The 19,773-nt window shown below is 43.2% G+C and overlaps 1 protein-coding gene across 1 annotated transcript; it reads left to right on the plus strand.

The window, feature by feature from the left end:
- Nucleotides 1-576: 576 nt before the first annotated feature.
- Nucleotides 577-18,897, plus strand: LOC141790288 (hypermethylated in cancer 2 protein-like). Its single transcript, XM_074670056.1, has 2 exons — nt 577-703; nt 11,133-18,897. The coding sequence occupies exon 2, from the start codon at nt 11,193-11,195 to the stop codon at nt 12,936-12,938; it is 1,746 nt and encodes a 581-aa protein (XP_074526157.1). The 5' UTR covers nt 577-703; nt 11,133-11,192; the 3' UTR covers nt 12,939-18,897.
- Nucleotides 18,898-19,773: the final 876 nt, after the last annotated feature.

Consider the following 19,773-nt stretch of genomic DNA (forward strand, 5'->3'; position numbering starts at 1 on the left):
GTGGAGAGTCTCTTGAGCTTGCAGAAAAAAAAACATGCACGCTGAAAAAAGTGTCAAATAACTATCTGCATACGTGCAAACCCTTTTATATGTATTCATATATGATAACATCAATAAATGAAATGCACCTAAGTTTTCCAGCCTAAACACCAAAAATCCACCCAATGACAACAGCCGATACCCTGCTCAAACCTGCTGTAAATTTTCCCCTCTTTTCTTTTTAAACTTCACCCGAAACCAGCGAGTTTCCCTCACACCCCCTCCTCAAAAGACATTTGGTTTCTTCTTATTTTCGTTAACCATGAGAAAGGCAAGCTTATACACTGAGCACAACTGGTAAAGCAGGACATTTTTTGCAGCGTGGAGCTGCATTGAGCAGTATAGAACTATACACTATAGAGTCATATTGCTGAGAAGAAGGCCTAAACCTCAGTGTGAACAGTGCACACCCCTCTCTGTCTTTCTCTCTTTCTCTCTGCCATCTTGCAGGTAAAGTTGCCAGGGGTCCTGGGCTGAGAAAGTGGCCAAACCCTCCCACAGTGGGATGTTTTCTCTGCTGCACTCTGGGCTGGTTCCTATTCAAATGTGGGTCAGGGGTGAGGAAGCCTAACGTCATAAGCTTGCAACATGGCGTCCCGAAGGCTGTGAGATGAGCTGGAGGATGGTAAAGAACGCTTGAGAACGATCCTACCGATGTAATAAGGTATTTAAAATGATTTTTCTTTCTCATAGTTGGATTGTTTAAGTGTAAAGGAGCTGCGTTTGTGTCTGTTTTGATCGGATCGGGTTTATCGCTGCCGCTGCAAGGATCGTGGGGGTTTTCGGCGTTACGCTAGTGTTTTTTCTCCACGGCGTGCCAACAAAAAGGGGCTCCGTTGGTACCTACTCTGGCTCTACCAACCTGCTTGGCAAACAGAGAAAACCAACTTTATTTGCTCGCGCTTGTCGGACCTCGTGCTTTAAACCGCAACATAAATACAGAGCAAATGTTTTGACGTTTCATTTGGCGTCGTGTGCTTGTTGGAAGAGATGCCCAACAGGATGAGTGTGTACCAAACGATTACCAGGCTGGCAAAGCACATTAGGCGACAGAGAGGAGCTACAAACGGCTCGTCCTGGTGTTTCACCAAAATGATTTCACCTCGTTTTATTTTTCTTTTAATATTTACAAACCCATTTCGAAGAATGAAGGTTTATTTAATGTGTAGTTTATGCCTGTAGGTTTCATTGTAATCGATCGCACTCGTGTAATCACAACATTGAGTTTTTCCGATTAGCAGTATATGCCTCTGAAAGGATTCAATGAAAATGAAGTCGTTCGTTGGATTTTTACGCAGATTTTACGCAATCATTCAGATAATCTTGAGATGTTGCAGATACCTGTAGTGTAACCCGCATTGTTTATATGTAGGCTAAGCCAGTGTTGTATTAGGTAGAGCTAATTAAAATGATCCAACAGGATTGCACATATTTTAAGTACAAAGTGGACGCAGCCACAGTGAGGATTCTTACGGATACCAAAAAGACGCACACGTCGCCTTTTTGGAGCCTATAGGTGGGCTTCTGCCATACATCGACCATCTTTGTGATCGGCTACAGTACAGTATGGGTGTAACGTTACACATTGTGACCCAAAACTGCTCTATAGAAACCGTGCTGCGTGACAATGGTTTCCGGGCATTTCACCTCAATTAAGCAGAAACAGAAAATGTGTGTCAGAATGTTGACTTTTTAATTAAACTTTAATTGATTCCCACAGTCAATTTCCTGATAGTTGGTAAAACAATGTATGTGCTCAGGTGTGAAGGCAGCTTGGCTTCTCAGGTGATTAGTGTTGTAAGGGGCACGGCGATAATAAGGCACAGGAATGTCAGAAATGTGGGTTCCCTTGACTGGCTGCTGTTCAAATGTCCAGTTCTGCTTAAGGGCTGTTGTTCACTTTTAAGTTTTAAGTCTTAACAATACATGACTATAAAAAAAATGAGCCTGCCTGTCTGTAAAGCTAACTCAGAGCTGGTTTTGAATGAAATGTGTTGCTCTTGCTAGAAGGTGTTGTCAAGTCACAGCTAGTTTTGTGTAGAAACAGGGATTCAAAAGAGTTGCCAGAATGTTGTGTTCATGTAGTTTACAGTTGATGTCATAAACAAGTCTTACACTTGGTCGTACTTTTTCAAAAAAAAAAAAAAAACACTTCCTTTTTCCATTCCTTCTGAAAAGTTAAATATCTTCTTCATCAGCTGAGACTTCTACGCCACACAAAGTCAAATCCGTTAATATACATTACTCCTTCGTAGGCTCGCCTTGGTTGAAAGGTGCCGGATCCTGAAATATAAGAATTAAAGGACTCGTATTTTACATGGTTACACCCTCCCTGAATTACAGTCAGTTGAGGAGTTTCTCTAGTGGCCACCCTGAAATTTAACTTGGATGTGCTTTCTTTAAATTCAATCAAAAAGCCCAAGATTTCAGGGCGTTTTCACTTTGCGTTCACATATATTCTGCGCCATGTATACACAGCTTAATTGAGTTAGGCTTGTAAAACTGGAAAATGCTCCTCACCGCGCTGCCTTAAGCATTTGGTGATGACAGTGCTGCATATGAAAGAGCAATACACTTTGAGGAGTGACAGTGATAAATGTTTAGCTCATGCGATCTCATTATTTTAGCACTTTGTCATTTATAGATGTGGGCAGTCATGCTGATTGCAGATTTTATGACATTTTGTGGTAAGGATACCATGCTGTCTTTTAATTAACCAGTCCTGCCTCAGTTTGTAGATCATAAAAATTTTTTGTTGCTACACCTCACTGTCCATGCATTGTAGCTTTTGTCAAATGCACGACGACTAATAATAGGCCATTAAAATGGGCAAGTCAAGTCAACTGATCAGTGTGACTACTTTCATTGATTACGATAGACTACAAAGTGGGGCTAGGAGGGTAATTTGAGGCCTGTGTGTGTTCCTCATGATAGGTTGGTTGGTCTTGCCTCACCCTCCTCATCCCTTCCTCCTCTCAGCACCCTGTGCATGTACTCTATGCTGTACACTATGGCTTACAGTGGCGTGTGTGGGCAGTAAACGCAGTAAGGCTTCTTAGTCTATATGTTCTGCTGACATGTTCGGCGAGGACTTATGGATTGTGCTGGGCTGTTGTACCTAAACAGATCTGTGTGTTCTGTTATGCGCTGCCTGTTTGTTGGAGGGCAGTTGGGTTGGTTGAGTGGCTGGAGCACCTCAGGGCAGGGTTGTTGTTGTTCTTTAAGAAGAAGAAACAGTCTGTGGAATGTAGTGCTGATAGCCAGAAGGTTATGCAGTGTTTAAAGGGAGGAGGAGGAGGAGGGGGGTGGCAGCTCTGTAAAACCTTGGACCATACAGGATCTCTCCTTACCCAACGTGCCCTCTGTCCCTAGCCAACGCATTAGGCTCCAGGTCATGTGGATGTGCTGCTTTTTACGGGTTGGGGGTTTATCTCATCAACAGAGTTCATTCTCTCAACACAGAGGGCACTTTATCATACAATCATCTGTTTACTGGTCAGGGAGGGGGCTGATTGCTTCACTTTTGGAAAGGATACACAGTTGGTTAGCACATTCATGGGTGCCGGTTGTTTGTCAGTGTAGCTGCAGACATCATGATCATTTCATTCTTCACTTAATTTGTGAAGAAGTGCACATGCTGAATCTCCAACAGCGTGAGAAAGTAGTGGATTTGGCTCTTTCTGAGGAAGGTCATAGATGTTTTGGTTTATCTTTTCACCTTCACATTTGCTGAAATACCTCAGAGTCTTCTTAAATCACATACACAGTGTGATTCATTTTCTTCCTCCCCTTCTTATAAGTCAAAACTGCTCCAGAAATTCATTAAATCATATAGCAAAGTAGTCAAATCATGCTTCATATGACTTCTTTGTATCTGCCAAAAATACCGCAATACATTCTTATGAGGCATTTAAAAAGGTTTGAATGATTACTTTAATTTATGATTCTAGATGCTCTTTTCTTTCTGTCCAGTATACTGTACTCCAACCTCCTTCTGCCACTTTTATCGATCCACAGACTCCTAGTCTCACAAAGTAAAACCTCATAACAAGTGACAACATGCTTGTGTATATTTATGCAAAAGTGGCCTGAGCTTCAAAAAGTCCAACAAACTGTGAACATGAGATAGAATACACATTTCAAGAATTGAAGATGCCTTGAAGGTAGTGTACTCTTTGTTTTTCCAAGCTCATATTTTCATCTGTCTGCATGGGACTGACAGGTTCTGTCATACCTACAGGCACCCTTAAATCCTGTAGTGCAACACTCTTCTCCTGCAAGTGGACGTTTTAATTACACTGCTTGTTTAAGTTCAGGAGAAAATGCCCCAACTGAAGAGACAAGTTGGCATCTAGTGACAGTGGAAATCTTATATGTCATAGAACAGTTTTAGGTTTTTCAAACACATCTAGTTACATTTTTAATGCTGTATTCATTAGGGCTGGGATGATATGCTATCCTCACGATTCTATTCTATTATGATTTTTGGGATGCAAATTCAATTTAAAATGTGATTCCTCAGTATTTACATGTTTTTCAATTTTTAGTTTGCTTTTATAACGCCAGATCAGAAAAAAGACCAGAAAAAGGTAAATGATGACAATGAAAGTGTCTACAGGCTATATCAGGAGTCATATTTTCCCATAAAATGCACATCATGTGAGTCAGAGAGAAACATTTCACCCTCTACTGAAGAAAAGAGGTAACTTTTTTTTCCAATCCAGTTAATAAAAAAGAATGAAATGAGGAATTGGAATTTAAAAAAAATAAAAATCAATGTTTTGACTAGGAATCCCTATTATATATCCTGCTTTGTTGTATAAGGATTATTTTCTCTACCCCTCTAGTATTCAAATTGTAGTTTGGACATTTATTGTCTTGGTTAGCATGAATATACACTGAATAGATCTACAGGTTTGATTAGAGGTTAGGCGGGCAGTATCTAACAGTGGTCATTTGCTTGTGTGTGTGTGTGTGTGTGTGTGTGTGTGTGTGTGTGTGTGTGTGTGTGTGTGTGTGTGTGTGTGTGTGAGAGAGAGAGAGAGCTGCCGTTTTTTCTCATGCTGCACAGCACTGGCACATCTGGGGTATGCTGCAGACACTGGCCCCCTCCTGTGAAGAAATGGACGGGGCTCTTTTCATTCCGCTGCACCCCGGGCAGGACTTGTTTGTCTGCAACATGGCTGAGCTGCCTGACAGAAAACGAGTCTTAATTGGGTTCTGCCCACACTGCGGTGGGGAAACTGTAATTCATGTACTTCCCTTTTCAGTCATGCAGCTAAAGGATCATGCACCTGTTCAGGAGCATTTGTATCCAACAGTCCTTCAGGATTCACATCTCTAAGAAAAGTGAAACTCTTGTCTCATTTTTTGTGCTGTTTTACAGCAAGACAGATTGGATCAGTGTCCAGGATTGCAAAGACCACAGCAGGGGATTTCATCCTCCGTAGTGTAAGGCTGGAATAAAAAGCCTGCATATAGTCCTCTGCATAGTACCACAGGTTCACACTGTATACTTCAATTCATCCAGTTCAACATTTTTATTCACAACTGAAGGGAAAAGGGTATTTTGTTGATATGCTGTTAGCAAAAAGTTTGGGGATTATTCATACAGCAAATTTCTGCAGTTAACTCATTTATTGAACTTTATACTAACTCAGGTTTCTTATACTGAATTAGGGGGAAACCAGTGAAACTGAAGCTTGAAATAACATAATTTTTAAATAAGCGTTAATCTATGTATATGCATACAACCAACACTATTTAACGAAAGAAGAAGAAATTTGATTATACTTTCAGTGTGTAAGAAAAAATGTAAAGCATGTTCTGCAAAGCATGCCTGAAGCAGAAGCTATGAAAGCAGTGAATTAATATCGCCAGATTTATTGACTTGAAATATCATGCAGCCAAAGAGTTTCAAAAGGAGAAGAAACTGACAGTTTTTGTTCATGTAACTGCAGGTTTTACAGTCAGCAGGAGTCTTAAATGAACATATTAACCCAAACTCTGTCTCAGATTGTTCTGTAACCTCATTTTTAATTTTATCATGTTAACACAAAAACAGTGGATGAATATTTTTAAAAAGCTTATTACCAAATCATTGGGAGCGTTTTTAAGCATCTGATGCAGCCGATTTATCACACAGGTGAAAGGAATCTATTCAGCTAGTATGAGTAAAGCAGAGCTCTTCTGTTTAATCCCCTCATTGTATTTTGAGCCATCCTGTTTTGCTCAGGGGGTGCACTTAAACTCAGATGATAGAGGCCCCCATAGGTCCTGCATGGCTCACCCGTACCCATGCAGCCCTGTCGGCCATGTTGAAACGGCTCAGAGGTGGTTGCTCGGTGTTTGTATTTCAAACTGGCTTTGTACCATCCCCCCTAACCCCTCCCCCACGCTCTCTGCCCACCAGCACACTCTCTGGTGTGCTGGTGCGTGCGTGTGTAATAAGTGTGCATGGTGTGTGTGTGTTAAAGTGCACTGTGCCTGTAAGTGTGTGCACAGCAAGGCCATATGCCTGTGCACATGATTGGCTCTCTTTCTCAATCTGCTTCAGACATTACCTGCACATCTGTCTTCTCTACCTCTGTACTAAAATACACAGTTCTACAAAGTCATACCTGTGTAGGTTTTAAAGGAGGCACTGACGAGATAACCCTGTAGTGTGCTGAGGTTGAATATGTTTTAAAATTCCCTTCAGCCTTGCTTTCTGTTGGTTGTTTAGCAGTTGACCTTTCACAGTAGTAGGGTGTGTTTTGTTATTGCGCCACAGGACTTTGCCTCACCTCTGCCCTCTCTCCTCGTCTCTACCCCTCTGCTCAGGAGATTAGTGCCACAGCCCACTGCTCCCTCCGTCACCTTCCCTGCATGAACACAGACTCTGAAAGGTTTACTAGCTCCCTGTTTAATCCATAAACTCCTTGGGAAAAAAAGAAGCAATGTCAGGAAGCTGTAAATGAAGTCAAACCAGATAATCCTGATCTGCAGTGTAACCAGTTTAATTGAGAGGAGCTTGACTTTAAATTACTGCTGGGGGCACTTTGACGCTCTCTAGCTTTCAGTCTAAAACCAACACAAGTAAATGTTAACCTGATCATGTCTGTCATGTGTGTATAAACATCTCTATCTGCTCATCCCATCATCAGTAGGCTCCTGACGTGAGTCAAGGTTGAGGCTGAGTAGCAGGGCACTGTGTTTTTAAAAGGTTTCCTTCTCTATCATTAAGCCACGGTGTGTTTTTGAAAAGGTTAACACTGCTGGCAAGGTAAACTGATCCTGTGCTGGGGTTTGAAGGGCAGCATCCACCCTCTTGGTTTGCAATCCAAAGCTCAGAGCTGCCTTTTGGTGGACGTGGGGTCATATTTGGTCCAAGCATTTATTGTTCCCTCCTGATCCAATTTCTGACACCAAGTACCTGTTAGATACCAGTACAAGTAAATACTACAAACCATGTCAGAAATACTTTTAATTCATTCACGTTTTTAAAAAAATGACTTGTCTTTGTGCTTTACTCACTATCAGAGGACTGTGTCTGCTGCTGAACATCTCTATTACACACGGCCCTTTAACCAGTTACCTAACCACATTTTGATCTCTCCGCCAGCACAGGGCTTAAAAATACAGGGATCCAACCCTGTAGGACGTGTTTTTAGATAACTGGGTAACACTATATGTATGAACTAGCTAGTCCGGATACTGGAAACATCACTCTAGCTGTTTGAGTGGGTTCTTCTTTCTAATTGTCCATCCACACTGTAACTCTTTGGCTGCGATGCTGTGAGGGAACAAGATAATGTGCTGAAAGTGTTTGTACAAACTGCAAAGAGCACCGTGCACTCACAGATGGAGGCTCCACGATGGTGCTGGCCTACCCGTCCCTTGTGGTATTAAGCCTGCTTTCCTGGGCAGCTTCACTGGAAGGGGAGCTGGGCCTACACGTGTCCCACCCTAGCTGCATATAGATCAGCCGTAATCCATTAGCAGCTCCCTGGAATCCAGCCGGCACAGCGCAGCACAGCACTGGAGGGGCCAGGGGGAGAGGGTAGCCGAGTGGGCGATGGGGGGAGGAGAGAGTGGGAGAGGGAACGAGGGATGAGGAGAGGAGGGGTGGGGGAGGGCCTTTTTTTTTCTCCTCCTGAGCTGGCTCCTCTACCACCAGCCCAGCCCCCTTTTTATGTCGGGCCCACTGGAAAAGCCTCTTGAATCCCCCCATAAAGCCTGCAGAGGTGTGTGTATGCTAAAAGCAAGACCTGACTGATATATGGCTTCCTGGTTGGCATCATAGCTGGGGCCCTTCTTTCTCCAGCAGCCCCTTTCTCCATTACTGCCTGCGGGGTTGAGTGCCGAGCACCCCTGTAGCACATTCTGCAATTAACTGTAGATCTGGGTTATGTATTCCAGAGTAGCTCATTATAATTCATGTTAGGGACAGCGGTGGGTTACTGGGATGTGTGCTTGCCCACTGAAAAGCTGGTGATGGTAGGGGGAGAGAAAGGTGCAGAGGAAAGACGGGGGAGGGGAAGAAGAAGACCATGAGTAGAAGTGTCAAAGCAGAGGAGGCAAGCCCAGGCCTAGACCTGAGAGTAATGATCACTCCAGCTGATTGTATCAGCTAGTCTGGCTGTTCCAACTGAGACGGCTCTGATACATCAGCCATCTCCTGTATCAAGTCTCACTCGGTTGTCTTTGTCCAGTGTTCCATGGCGCTTGTTGTAGACTATTTTTGCATTCAGATGCAACATACTGTTACTTCCTTGGTGGCACATATTAAAGAAGTTTTTCTTTTTGGCTGAATAATAGATGAAAACAACTGCTGGGCCCCTTTCAGTATTGTGTATGCTGTGATACAGCACGGCCATTGTCATGCAGTAAAGTCCTTGTTTTTGATGTTAGATCAAACATGAGATTCCCAAATGAAGCTGTCAAACTGAATTAACTGGTTATTCTCAACATGAAGCACAGGCCAAACCATCTGCCTCCAACCCTATGATTTTATTTCCTCTTGGTCTGATACATTCTTTAAGGTGTAAGCCTCTATATTTGTCACTACATTCAGGAACCACAACCTTTTTTCCAGCTGCACATTATGAAACACTATTTCATCAAATCTCCAAGCTGGCACTGGGTTGAAGTGGCACATTTTTATATCTATTTACAGCTTGGGTTAAGTATTTCACTGCATTACAGTAATCTCCTGTAATACAGTACACCCTGCCTTCATCGGGGACACGGCATTAGAGCAGTGTGTCCATTTTCCCAGCATACCCAGGGCTTTGAGAACATGTTAAACATGAGTTAGAACAGACTCTGCTTTTGTAACTACAGCACACAAACACCAGTACCACAGAACTCTAAGCTTTTTGCAGCTATGGCATCAGATTTGAAAAAAATAAATAAAAATGGTATTTTTTCAGTGAGGACCATAAGTACAGCACTGGGGCATGTAACAGGTCATTACTATATAGTTTAACAGGGAATGAGATTCATCTGCCCTATTTCCATACATGAGGGCCTCTCTGGGGGATCAGGTGTTGCTGTCCTTGTCTTAGAGCCACACCCTCTCCCCCACTCTTCTGCCCAGGCTCCTGTGTAGTTTTACCTGCTCAGGTGTCACCTAATCTCTCCCCCCGGCCCTGCTGTGCCACCGACCCCCAACCCCACACAAAAGGGCAGGGCTGACATTATCATGACCTAATGGAGAGGAGAGTGGACCAAGTTTCCAAAGAGGGCACCCCACCGAAACTAGAGTCACTCCATTGAGATAGGGAGGAGACGCTGAGGGAGGCACCCTGCAGAAGAAGTTACTTTACCCTTTATTCTGCTCCGCCCTTCTGCCTTTTGTGCCAGAACAGTGGCAATGTGGACATCAGAACTTGATCCTTGGAGGGTTGCAATTTGTTTAAAAAGGAAGGTGAGAGGGATGGAAGGGTTCCAGTTTCTAAGATACCGTGTGATTATTTGGCACGCTGTGCTCACAGTTTACTAAATTTACCTGCTAAAAACTCAGGTTAATGTCTTCACAGTGGGGGTCACACTACACATGGGATCATACTGTGAAATGTGTCAGACACAGAAGCACGTAAAAGCTTTGACCCAGGATTTTAGATATTTATCGTCTAATATCCAAATTTCCTTTATTTTTCATTTCAAACACACGTTTAAGGTCATATGATCACTTCCTGATTAGGACTCTCTATTTACTCTGGTTTCCTAAAAGGTTTGCGGTGATTCATGCTCCAAAGCCTTTTTTCTGTCTTTTGTGATGTTGATGCATGTTGACGTCAGTCTGTTGAGCTGCACCTGTATGCTCAGCTCATAAGTGGTAGCTTTGTTGATATTCTAATTGGACACAAATTGGGTTGTACTTTTGACCTGTCAACTGAGCCGTGTTAAGATTTTAAAATGAAATGTGCCATTTGGAAAGGGTGGTGTTGTGATTTTTACTATTGACACAGCAGGAAGCAGGAGGACGCTGCAGTAGCCCAATTACAATGTGCTGAAAGGGACAAAATAGCAGCCAGATTAAGGGATCAACACAAACAGCCCAAGTTAAGAAGTCATGAAATGAATTAAGTAGACTGCACTTTTGGAAAGGGAGGAATACTGATGAACTTTCATATGTTGTCTGTTGGCAGCATTGATGGGCATTAAAGATTAGATATAATTGATCATCCTTCTTTCTGATTGTCTCATTTGCTCCCGTAGATCAATCTGTTAATGAACATTTATAAGCTCCTTACAGTTGTAATGTAGTTTTTCTCAACCTGTTAAACATTTTGGGGAAAAAAGCGAAGGGTAGCGTCAAGTAGACACAAGAAAAAACTGCTTTCAACATAGAGACCTCTGTTTGTGTGCTGCAGTGACAAAGCAAATGAAAAAGCACTGCTTGGTCCACAGGCTTTGACTTTCTCTTCTACATTGCCAACTCAAGTGTGGAAACCATTTGTGCTCTCTGTCAAGGAACACTGATCTGCTTCAATTTCCTTAGTCTAGCTTACAAACTGATTTGAACAACCTGTCATTTTCAATAGTGTCGGTCTTTATACTTCATGTCTAAGCTGTAGGACTAACCATAATTTCATTTTTTCTTTCAGCTTTAGGTGGTGCTCGTGTAGGAAGAGAGAGAGAGAGTGAAGGAAAGAAGGAAGGTGGAAATGGAACTGCCAAATCATGCCAAACAACTGCTGCTGCAACTCAACCAGCAGAGAGCCAAGGGCTTCCTGTGTGATGTCATCATCGTGGTGGAGAATGCGCTCTTCCGTGCCCATAAGAACATCCTCGCGGCAAGCAGCATCTACTTCAAATCTCTGGTCCTCCACGATAACCTCATTAACCTCGACACAGAGATGGTTAACCCCTCTGTATTCAGACAAGTTCTGGACTTCATCTACACTGGGAAGCTCCTGTCCTCATCAGACCAGAGCAGCGAGCAGAACTTCAGTGCCCTCTTAACCGCAGCTAGCTACCTCCAGCTCCATGACCTCGCTGCTCTGTGCAGAAAGAAGCTCAAGCGCAGTGGCGGGAAACCACTGCCAGGTAAACCCTCCACTCCAGGTCCCCTCAGCCGCTTACGCCTCAACAACCAGCGCCTTTCCTCTTCCACCCCTGCTGGCCCCAACAACCACTATCCTCCCACCCCTTCCGATGCCGACCAGCCACAGCCGGATGAAGGCCTTCGGGACAAGCTCTCAGATGATGAGATGTTTGTTGGCAGCTCTGGGAGGAATGGGAATGGGGGGAATGGCAGCAGTAACGGTAACCTCAGCAGTGGAGGAAGTGCTGGAGAGCCAGACCTTGGACTAGACCTGTCCAAAAAGAGTCCCCCCTCTGCAGGCACAGTCACTGATGCCCTCAGCCCACACAGCAACTCCCAAGAATCCCCTCAATCTGCCTCAGTATCCACAACCAACAGTGCCTCACTGGATGACTCCTCCACCACCTTACCAGGTGTGGACTCAGAGACCACAGAGCTCAACTCCTCCTCCAAAGCCTCAGAGGAAGCTCAAAACCAGCCTGACGGCCCCCCGCCCCAGAAAAAGTCCAGGCAGGGTGCACGCAAGAACGAGTGGCCTAAGAGAGAGGCGTCAGGGCTGAAGTCGGAAGACCATGACAGGCCCTCGGTGAATGGGGTGATCGTGGGACCCAAAGAGCGCTCCTCTGGGGCCGGAGGGGGAAGTGGTAGCAGCTTCACCTCTGACCAGTGTAAAGATGATGAAGAAGGAGGAGAAAACGGCCAGGACCACAGCGAAGAGAGTGGGCAAAGTGATGGAGAGAGTGCAGGTGGAGGAGGAGGAGGAGGAGCAGGGGGAGGACATGGTGCAAACTACGTGTATCGACAGGAAGGTTTTGAGCCAGCATTCGGAGACAACCTCTACGTGTGCATCCCCTGTGGTAAGGGCTTCCCCAGCTCAGAGCAGCTCAACGCTCATGTGGAGACACACACCGAGGATGAGCTTTACATCAAAGAGGAGGGAGGGACATTTGTGAAAGAGGAAGACGAGGAGGAGGCTGAGGACCTGTCTGCCCCAGTGGGTCCCTCCACTTTTGGCTCCGAAACGCGTCCGTTCAAGTGTACAGTCTGCAGTAAGAGCTACAAAGACCCGGCAACGCTGAGACAACATGAAAAGAGCCATTGGCTGACCAGGCCTTTCCCCTGCAACATCTGCGGCAAAATGTTCACCCAGAGGGGCACCATGACACGCCACATGCGCAGCCACCTTGGCCTCAAGCCATTTGCCTGCGAAGAGTGTGGCATGCGCTTCACACGCCAGTACCGTCTGACAGAGCACATGCGTGTCCACTCTGGGGAGAAGCCGTATGAATGCCAGCTATGTGGGGGGAAGTTTACCCAGCAGCGCAACCTCATCAGTCACCTGAGAATGCACACCTCACCCTCTTAGAGATGCACCAAGCCAAAGAACTCTGGGAAAAGAAAAACAGAAACATTTCTCTAGCTTTTTTTCCATCTCAACAGCAAAGAAACGCACACGAACACGTTCATAAGCAGACACAGACGGTTCAAGATATTAATTCCAGTTTACGATGCCCTGGCTAAGTGAATGATGTAGCGGTTAGCCATGTTGGGCTCTCGGTGACGGCGGGATCTTGTGGATGCAAGGATCATGTCATCATTTCTATCAAGAGATGTCTGCTCACCTCTCAGGAGTTCTAGAGGGACATTAACTCCTGTCTCTCTCCAAAGTCACAAAGCCATGGTGGAGTGGCATGACTTCTGGTCTGTGTTGCAAGTCTGTCAAATGTGAACGTGGGTACTGATGTAATGTCAAGCGCCCTCACCTCATATCCCTCAGCAGCCTTTCTCTCTGAAACCTTTGAGTCTCTAAGTTCTTCAGATCGTTCTGGGGCTGATTGACTCTCGATTGTTCCCCTTCTGTGCTCCAGTGCTACTATGACCAAAAACCCGTGCAAACAATACTGGCAATAATTCAGCAAAAAGAAAATTTCTACCCTGACAGCTTTATATCCTTTGTTATGTTGGTGATGGGGATCTGTTTGTAAGAGGAGGGGTTACTGGGTTTGGGACCATCTCCATGCTTTAACTGAAAGTTCTGATAGAAAGTTCACAGTAGGATGACATCGGATTCAGATTTAGTTTTACAGCTGACACGTACACAATGTCCTCCTTACAGCTGTAATAGAGGATTCTGTTGTCTCTTGGGTTTTACCTGCTAGTGCTCCCAGGGTAGACTCCTGGGGGACCCCTTTGAGGTACTTGTTTTACTTAAAGAACTTGTAATGTTTCAGTGAATGTTTAAACTGGAAGGTCTTGGGATTTTTCTTGTGGAGGGGAGGGCTTTAAGCGGGTGGGGTGGGTAGTTTGACACGGGGGAAAGAGGGTGTTTTTAGACTGAATGTTATGTTCAGTTGGTACGGTTATTTTTTTGTCTGTAAAGCTTTCCTCCCCTCAGAAAAAAAGAAAAGTCTATTTATATAGGCTTGTGACCTCGCTACCTCTGATTACTCTTACGAACTCTATGTCGATTAGTTGAAAGTTCCTGTGTAATTAATTGTACAAAGTGTGTAGATTATGGTAACTTTTCACCTGATGCTTTAACCTGCCCATCTCTCAACACAGGTTTTTAATGCTCATAGATTTTACACATTTAATATTGTTTTTAGCTGTTGTTTTTACTTGTCAAATATAGCTTTTCGGGTGCCCTGCTCAGTGTGGCCCCACCTCAAAGTGTACTGTAGCTTCCTGCCCGGAGCAAATAGTGGTTAGTTAGTGTAGATGTATAGTGTTCCAAAGATCTTATGAATGTTGAGGAGAACAGAGCTAACTAACAAACTTTGCTAGACAAGTTCATAACCAAAGTTTTTAAAAAGATGTACTTAAGATATATAGCATACTAAATTATTTCACTTTTGATTTTCTTTTTGCTGTATAAAACAAATTATGAATTATATTCTAAGTCCAGACAAAGAAATCCACTCTTTCGATGGAGTTTTGGCCAATGACTCTGACACTGAGGAAGGTTCTTGTTGTTTGCAAGGAAAGCTTGTGCTGATTGGTGGGCCGGTAAAATGTGACCTTTACCAGCAAACGAAAGTGGTAAAGTTTAAAAGATATGTTTCTTTGACATGTTTTTTTTTTTTTTTTTTCGTTTGTTTGTATCCAGAGTCCTTATCACTTTATATTCCCTGACTTTAAAACAGGACTTGATGACATAATATGTGTTCTGTTCAGACCAAAAAAAGAAAAAGAAAAAAAAGATAGGATTTATAATCAGAATTTTAATGTGAAGTTCAAGTTGCTTGTTAGTTTTTTTTTTCTTTTTGAGCCAGGCTTGTGAAAACTTGTAATAAGAAGGGAGAAGCAGAGATGCACTGGACAGCTGGACAGCTCATCGGTCTCCCGAAACATCCTGTAGTTTCTGATTGTATTCCATTATATCCCAGATTGATTTTAAATTATTTTAAACCTCTAAAGCTTTACCTCATTGTAAACAATACGCTGGGACTGGCCCCTCTGTTGTCTGTGGCTTTCACTGAAACCTGTCCAGTGTATCGACTCTTTACAGTAACGCTGTGGAGCATGAACCTTCACTACAAGTTTTTGATATAGGCATTCCTCTGTTATGTTGGTTTAACTGTCTTCTTGATTTTTTTTTTTTTATTCCTCTTTCGTCCTCATGTTATGGTCTGTGAAATGTTTGTTTTCATAGGGATGCAGCTACAGTTACACAAACATCACTATCGTTTTAAGGTACCTGCGTCCTGGACTCCCACAGTTGTTACTTGTTTATGTTGGATGTTGGTGTCTTGCTGTTAAGCAGTTGCTGTTTTAGTGATTGCATGGTACATCTATGAATTCCCCCCCCCAACCACACACAATATTTATCGCCTGATCCATTGTTGCTTGTGACCTCTTCTAGCTTAAGAGGGAGTCCACAATGCATTGCCTTCAAACGTTATTGTACTTGTCAGCACTTACTGCAGTACAGCATAATGTCTGTCATGCAAACAGTGTTTTTGTACAACAGAATCTCTAGCCATCTCTGCAAGACTTTGCAGCTGCATTTGAATGCTTGCTTGTTTGACATTACGAAGAAAAAAAACTATGAACTCCAAACTGTGACCATACTACTACTATAACTATTACTACTACTACTAGAACTACTACTCAAATACTTCAGGGATTGTTCTGCATCTGTGAGTGCAGACTCTCAGCTACATTTGTAAGACATAGTATTGTATCGATTTCTCTGTATTTTAATCATGGGAAAAGCAGAACACTAGTTTCATATTTAAGACGAATAGGGGGGTACTTTTTCAACTAACACAAAGAGCCTTGACAAAGGCGAGGCAGCTCAAAACAAGTCTACATTTTAGTTAGTAACTCAGTATGTTCAGAAATAGTTGCAAAGTTGTACAAAGAACTAAGAAGAAAAAAAAGCTCATACCCAAATCCACAAACTATTTTTTAAACCAAAGCACATTTGAATGATTATGGAACCATGTGTGGCTCTAAAAAAAGAAACATATGTATTTATCTCATTGTTTACATAAACTTTAACAGTTTTACAGACCTCAATCGAGGCTCGGCCAGTCAGAGAGGTGGTTTTGTGTGTATTTTTTTAAAGATGCTTTTCCACAGAGGTTGCTGCCAAAACAAAAGCATAGCGTCAAACATGGGGTGAACTGCTGCATATTCAATTAAGGGGAGGGCTGTGGGGTTCAGGGGCACCCCCCACCCTCTGCCAGCTGGCTTTGGGGTGACCCTGCACCCCAGTCCCCCCTGCCCTCTGGCCTGTCTTCAGATGGGACCGCAGCTATGGGGGTGGGCAGTGTGTCCTTGACGTATTAATCAAAAGGCATTGTTAGTCAGGGTCTTTAGCTCACTGTTGTGTCTCTGTGTTTACCCAAATGCACTTGAGGACTACCTCTGCTGATTGGGTCTCTTAATATGTAGGAGTGGGTGGGTGATGCTTGAATGGTTGGGGTTGTTTTAGTACCACGGTACATCTCTTATGCTGGCGGTTCTTGGAACCTGTCTGGAGAATGTAGCTTTGATTTGTTCTCTGCATGTAAACAGGCTTCTCTGGTAGTCTTAACTGTGAATGTTATTGTTGTATTTCTGCTTTTTATGATGTTTTGAAACTATTTTTTTCTTTAGCTGCCTGTGCTCTGTGGGTTAAAAGCAGCACAAACCTCTGGCTGGCCGGGCCTCATACAAAGTTGGTGCAAACACTTATTAACAGTGTTCTTTTTTTATCAAATGTCTATTGTCAGTGATGAATGTATTTATTTCTGGTCCTGCCCTCACCTCTAAAAGATTATTCTCAGTGTGTGAGACTGAGGTGGAGGAAGGACCCCCTTTTTTTGTTTTTGTTTTGAGGATTTCAAGCTGAGAATCAAAATTACGACACAAACATAGCCATTAACCACAATCTGTGAAGTTGACTCTTTTTGTGGGAGAACAGATTTTTCCAACTTAAAGAGATAAGTCAATGGCATTTAATATCTTCTTTACCAGACAGTCTGTATGGTTGTTATTTTATGTGATTCACTGTGGGTGTTTTTCGCCCATGTTTTTGAGTTCTCACTGAATGACTGCACACGAGGAGGGTTGAACTTTGACCCCTTGTGTGTGTCTGTGGACACAGGCAGGATGCTGTGACCTGCCTGTGCAGAAAGGAGGCTACTGTATCTTTTCCATCTTGCTCTGTCTGGGTGTTGCCATGCTGCTGCCAACAGAAAAACAAAAACACATTCTCACACCAAAAACATGCACAGCACTAATACTAATTCTCTCTGCTGAATGTTAAAGTTCCTGCGACTATCGTTACGTTTCTTGTCTTAAACCACTCGCCACTTCTTCCATCTCTTATTCATGACGTTTCTGTATTTTAGTGACTGATAGTTCTTCTTCGGAGGGTTGAGATAGCTTTACTAAGTGCACTTTGTATGTTTTTCAAAGCCTCTGGGAAGGCCCAGGCGCTCTCATATCACTTCCCACTAAACTGACGGTTTACTTGTTGTCTTTTCTCTTCTTACCTCATTGTTGTTCCTGTGTGCTAGTGGAAATATCATATCAGTATGCAGTGTTACAAAAGCTTTAAAAACTAATATACAAAGCAGGAAATGTGACTTGAGTGGCTGTACTCAGCTCGGAGCGTTCACGTTTTTAATCTCATGTCTCTGTTATTGTTGTTACACATTGTATGGATGTTACCATAACCATCTTCTTTAGGCGTTTTATATCATGGAGGGGCTGGTCTGTCTGGCTATGTCGAAGATGCTCTGTCTTACCTCGGTAGACTGAACCAAAGCACGTTTGAAGATGGCCTCCGGCGCCATTAAAGCAGCTATAAGCTTTACTGCCCCTTGCTTTATCTCAGTTACACCTGACCTCCGTGTGTTTGCCCTTTAACCCTCAAGAATCTGTTACTGCCCACATGACTGTATCCTTTTCTCTGCTGCATTTTACATTTCACATCAGTATTTACTGTACTGCCAGTGACGCTGTGCAGTCATGGCTAAAAACAACAGAAAGCACCAAATTACCTCAGAACTTTTAGTGTTTACAGCGACTTTGCCATTACATCTCAGAATTCATACTGTTTTTATTGTTTGTTTTGTGTTTTGCCGTCCAGGTGTTACCAAAATATGCTTTTTTTGAAAGGAGTATACATCGGCATATTTTCCTACCTAACCTTTCAATTTAATTCAACTTTAAAGGCACACTGTCACCTTGATGTGTGCTACATTAATGGAAAGACATGATTAGCTGCTAAAGACTAGTACTTGAAGAGTTGATTAGTGGAGCTGCCCATGCAGTGGGTGTATCAGGCTTCCTTTCTGGTCTCTTTTCTTCAGGAAGATCCTCTCAATAATGTATCAGGATCTGTGGGGCTGAGAGGCTCTGGAATGGACATGTAGGGTCTTTGCTGATGAATAATTAAAAGGCCAAGAAGCCCCTCCCTCTTGGCAAACACACAGCTCATGCAGAGGTGTACACACCCAGGTGCACTTTTGCTGGCATGCATGCATGTACAAGGCAAAGAGGTGCCACCGTCTAGACTTTTAACACAACCTCTCTCTTTCCCTTAAACACACACACATACACCCACACACACCAGTATTTAAGGTGAAACCCTGACCCCTTTTCTTGGCTTTTGGCAACACCCAGGCTGAGCCCTCGCTTTATCTCCACTCCTCAGAGAGCTCGTGTTCAGGTCAGAGCTGCCGTCGTGCATAGCGCCGGGGCTCACAAACTCAAAGTGTCATAAAAATGTAATACAGCTGACCTCAGCACTCACAACCTTGCAGTCTTAATGTACAGCAGTGAGGAAAAATAAACTGTTATTTTATGATCTTTTCATTAAAAGCTTGATTGAAAACCAAGATGTCTTTGACTTTTTCTGGCTCTGTGTTCCTCTCTCCAGCACAGATCTGTCTGTCTCTGGCTGTGTTGTTGTTAATTCTCCTCTCCTAAAGTTTAATGTTTCTCATCTCACCCCTCACATGTTCTTCCTCTTGTTTCAGGTATGACTACCACGTTCAGCTTGCCTCGGGGTAAATTGATGTACATTCTATCAACATGCCAAAGTGACACGTGTTACGTGGTGGTGTGCATGTCTGTTTCACTCTTGTGAAATGTAAACCTGTTGGTACTTCTCTGTAGACAAAGGATAGAGAGCCAATATGCTCAGAGCCGTATCACATTAGGCACAGGGTGGAGTCAAAACAACACATCAACATATGAGAGCCCTGTGCTGACGGTAAACAACATGAAGGGTTTAAAAATAAACTTCCTTGATCTAGAAGTTGTTTTTTTAATTATAAGTTTTCCACATTTTCCTTTTCTAAGACTCAAGTAGTAGTGAATGAACAATTGGTAACCAGTCCTTCTTTCAAACACAGCCTTTCTTTCTCAACACTGGTCATGGTTCTTGGGTCATTTCCTTTGGCAGCACGACAAAGTCTGTTTACCACAACAATCCACGGCAACATTCTTGCATCATTGCAAATCAACAAGTTTTCTGTTGATGAAATAAAAAACAATAAAACATAGCATTTTAACAAATTAAATGCCTGACTTGCTGTTGGCGCTATCAGAAATGGCAAAAATCTGCACCTTAGAACAGGTTAAGTCATGAGGTATTCTTGAGACAATAGAGCTGTTTTCCATTAAAACCTTACTGAACATAAAATATGGGCTCAAACTAGGATGATGTTACTCACTGGTTTGTGGACAAACATTTTAAAGCC

This window comes from Halichoeres trimaculatus, unplaced genomic scaffold (assembly GCF_033239565.1).
Source record: "Halichoeres trimaculatus isolate MK-OKI-2021-1 unplaced genomic scaffold, fHalTri1.1 fHalTri1_scaffold_5, whole genome shotgun sequence".
Taxonomy (NCBI): Eukaryota; Metazoa; Chordata; class Actinopteri; order Labriformes; family Labridae; genus Halichoeres; species Halichoeres trimaculatus.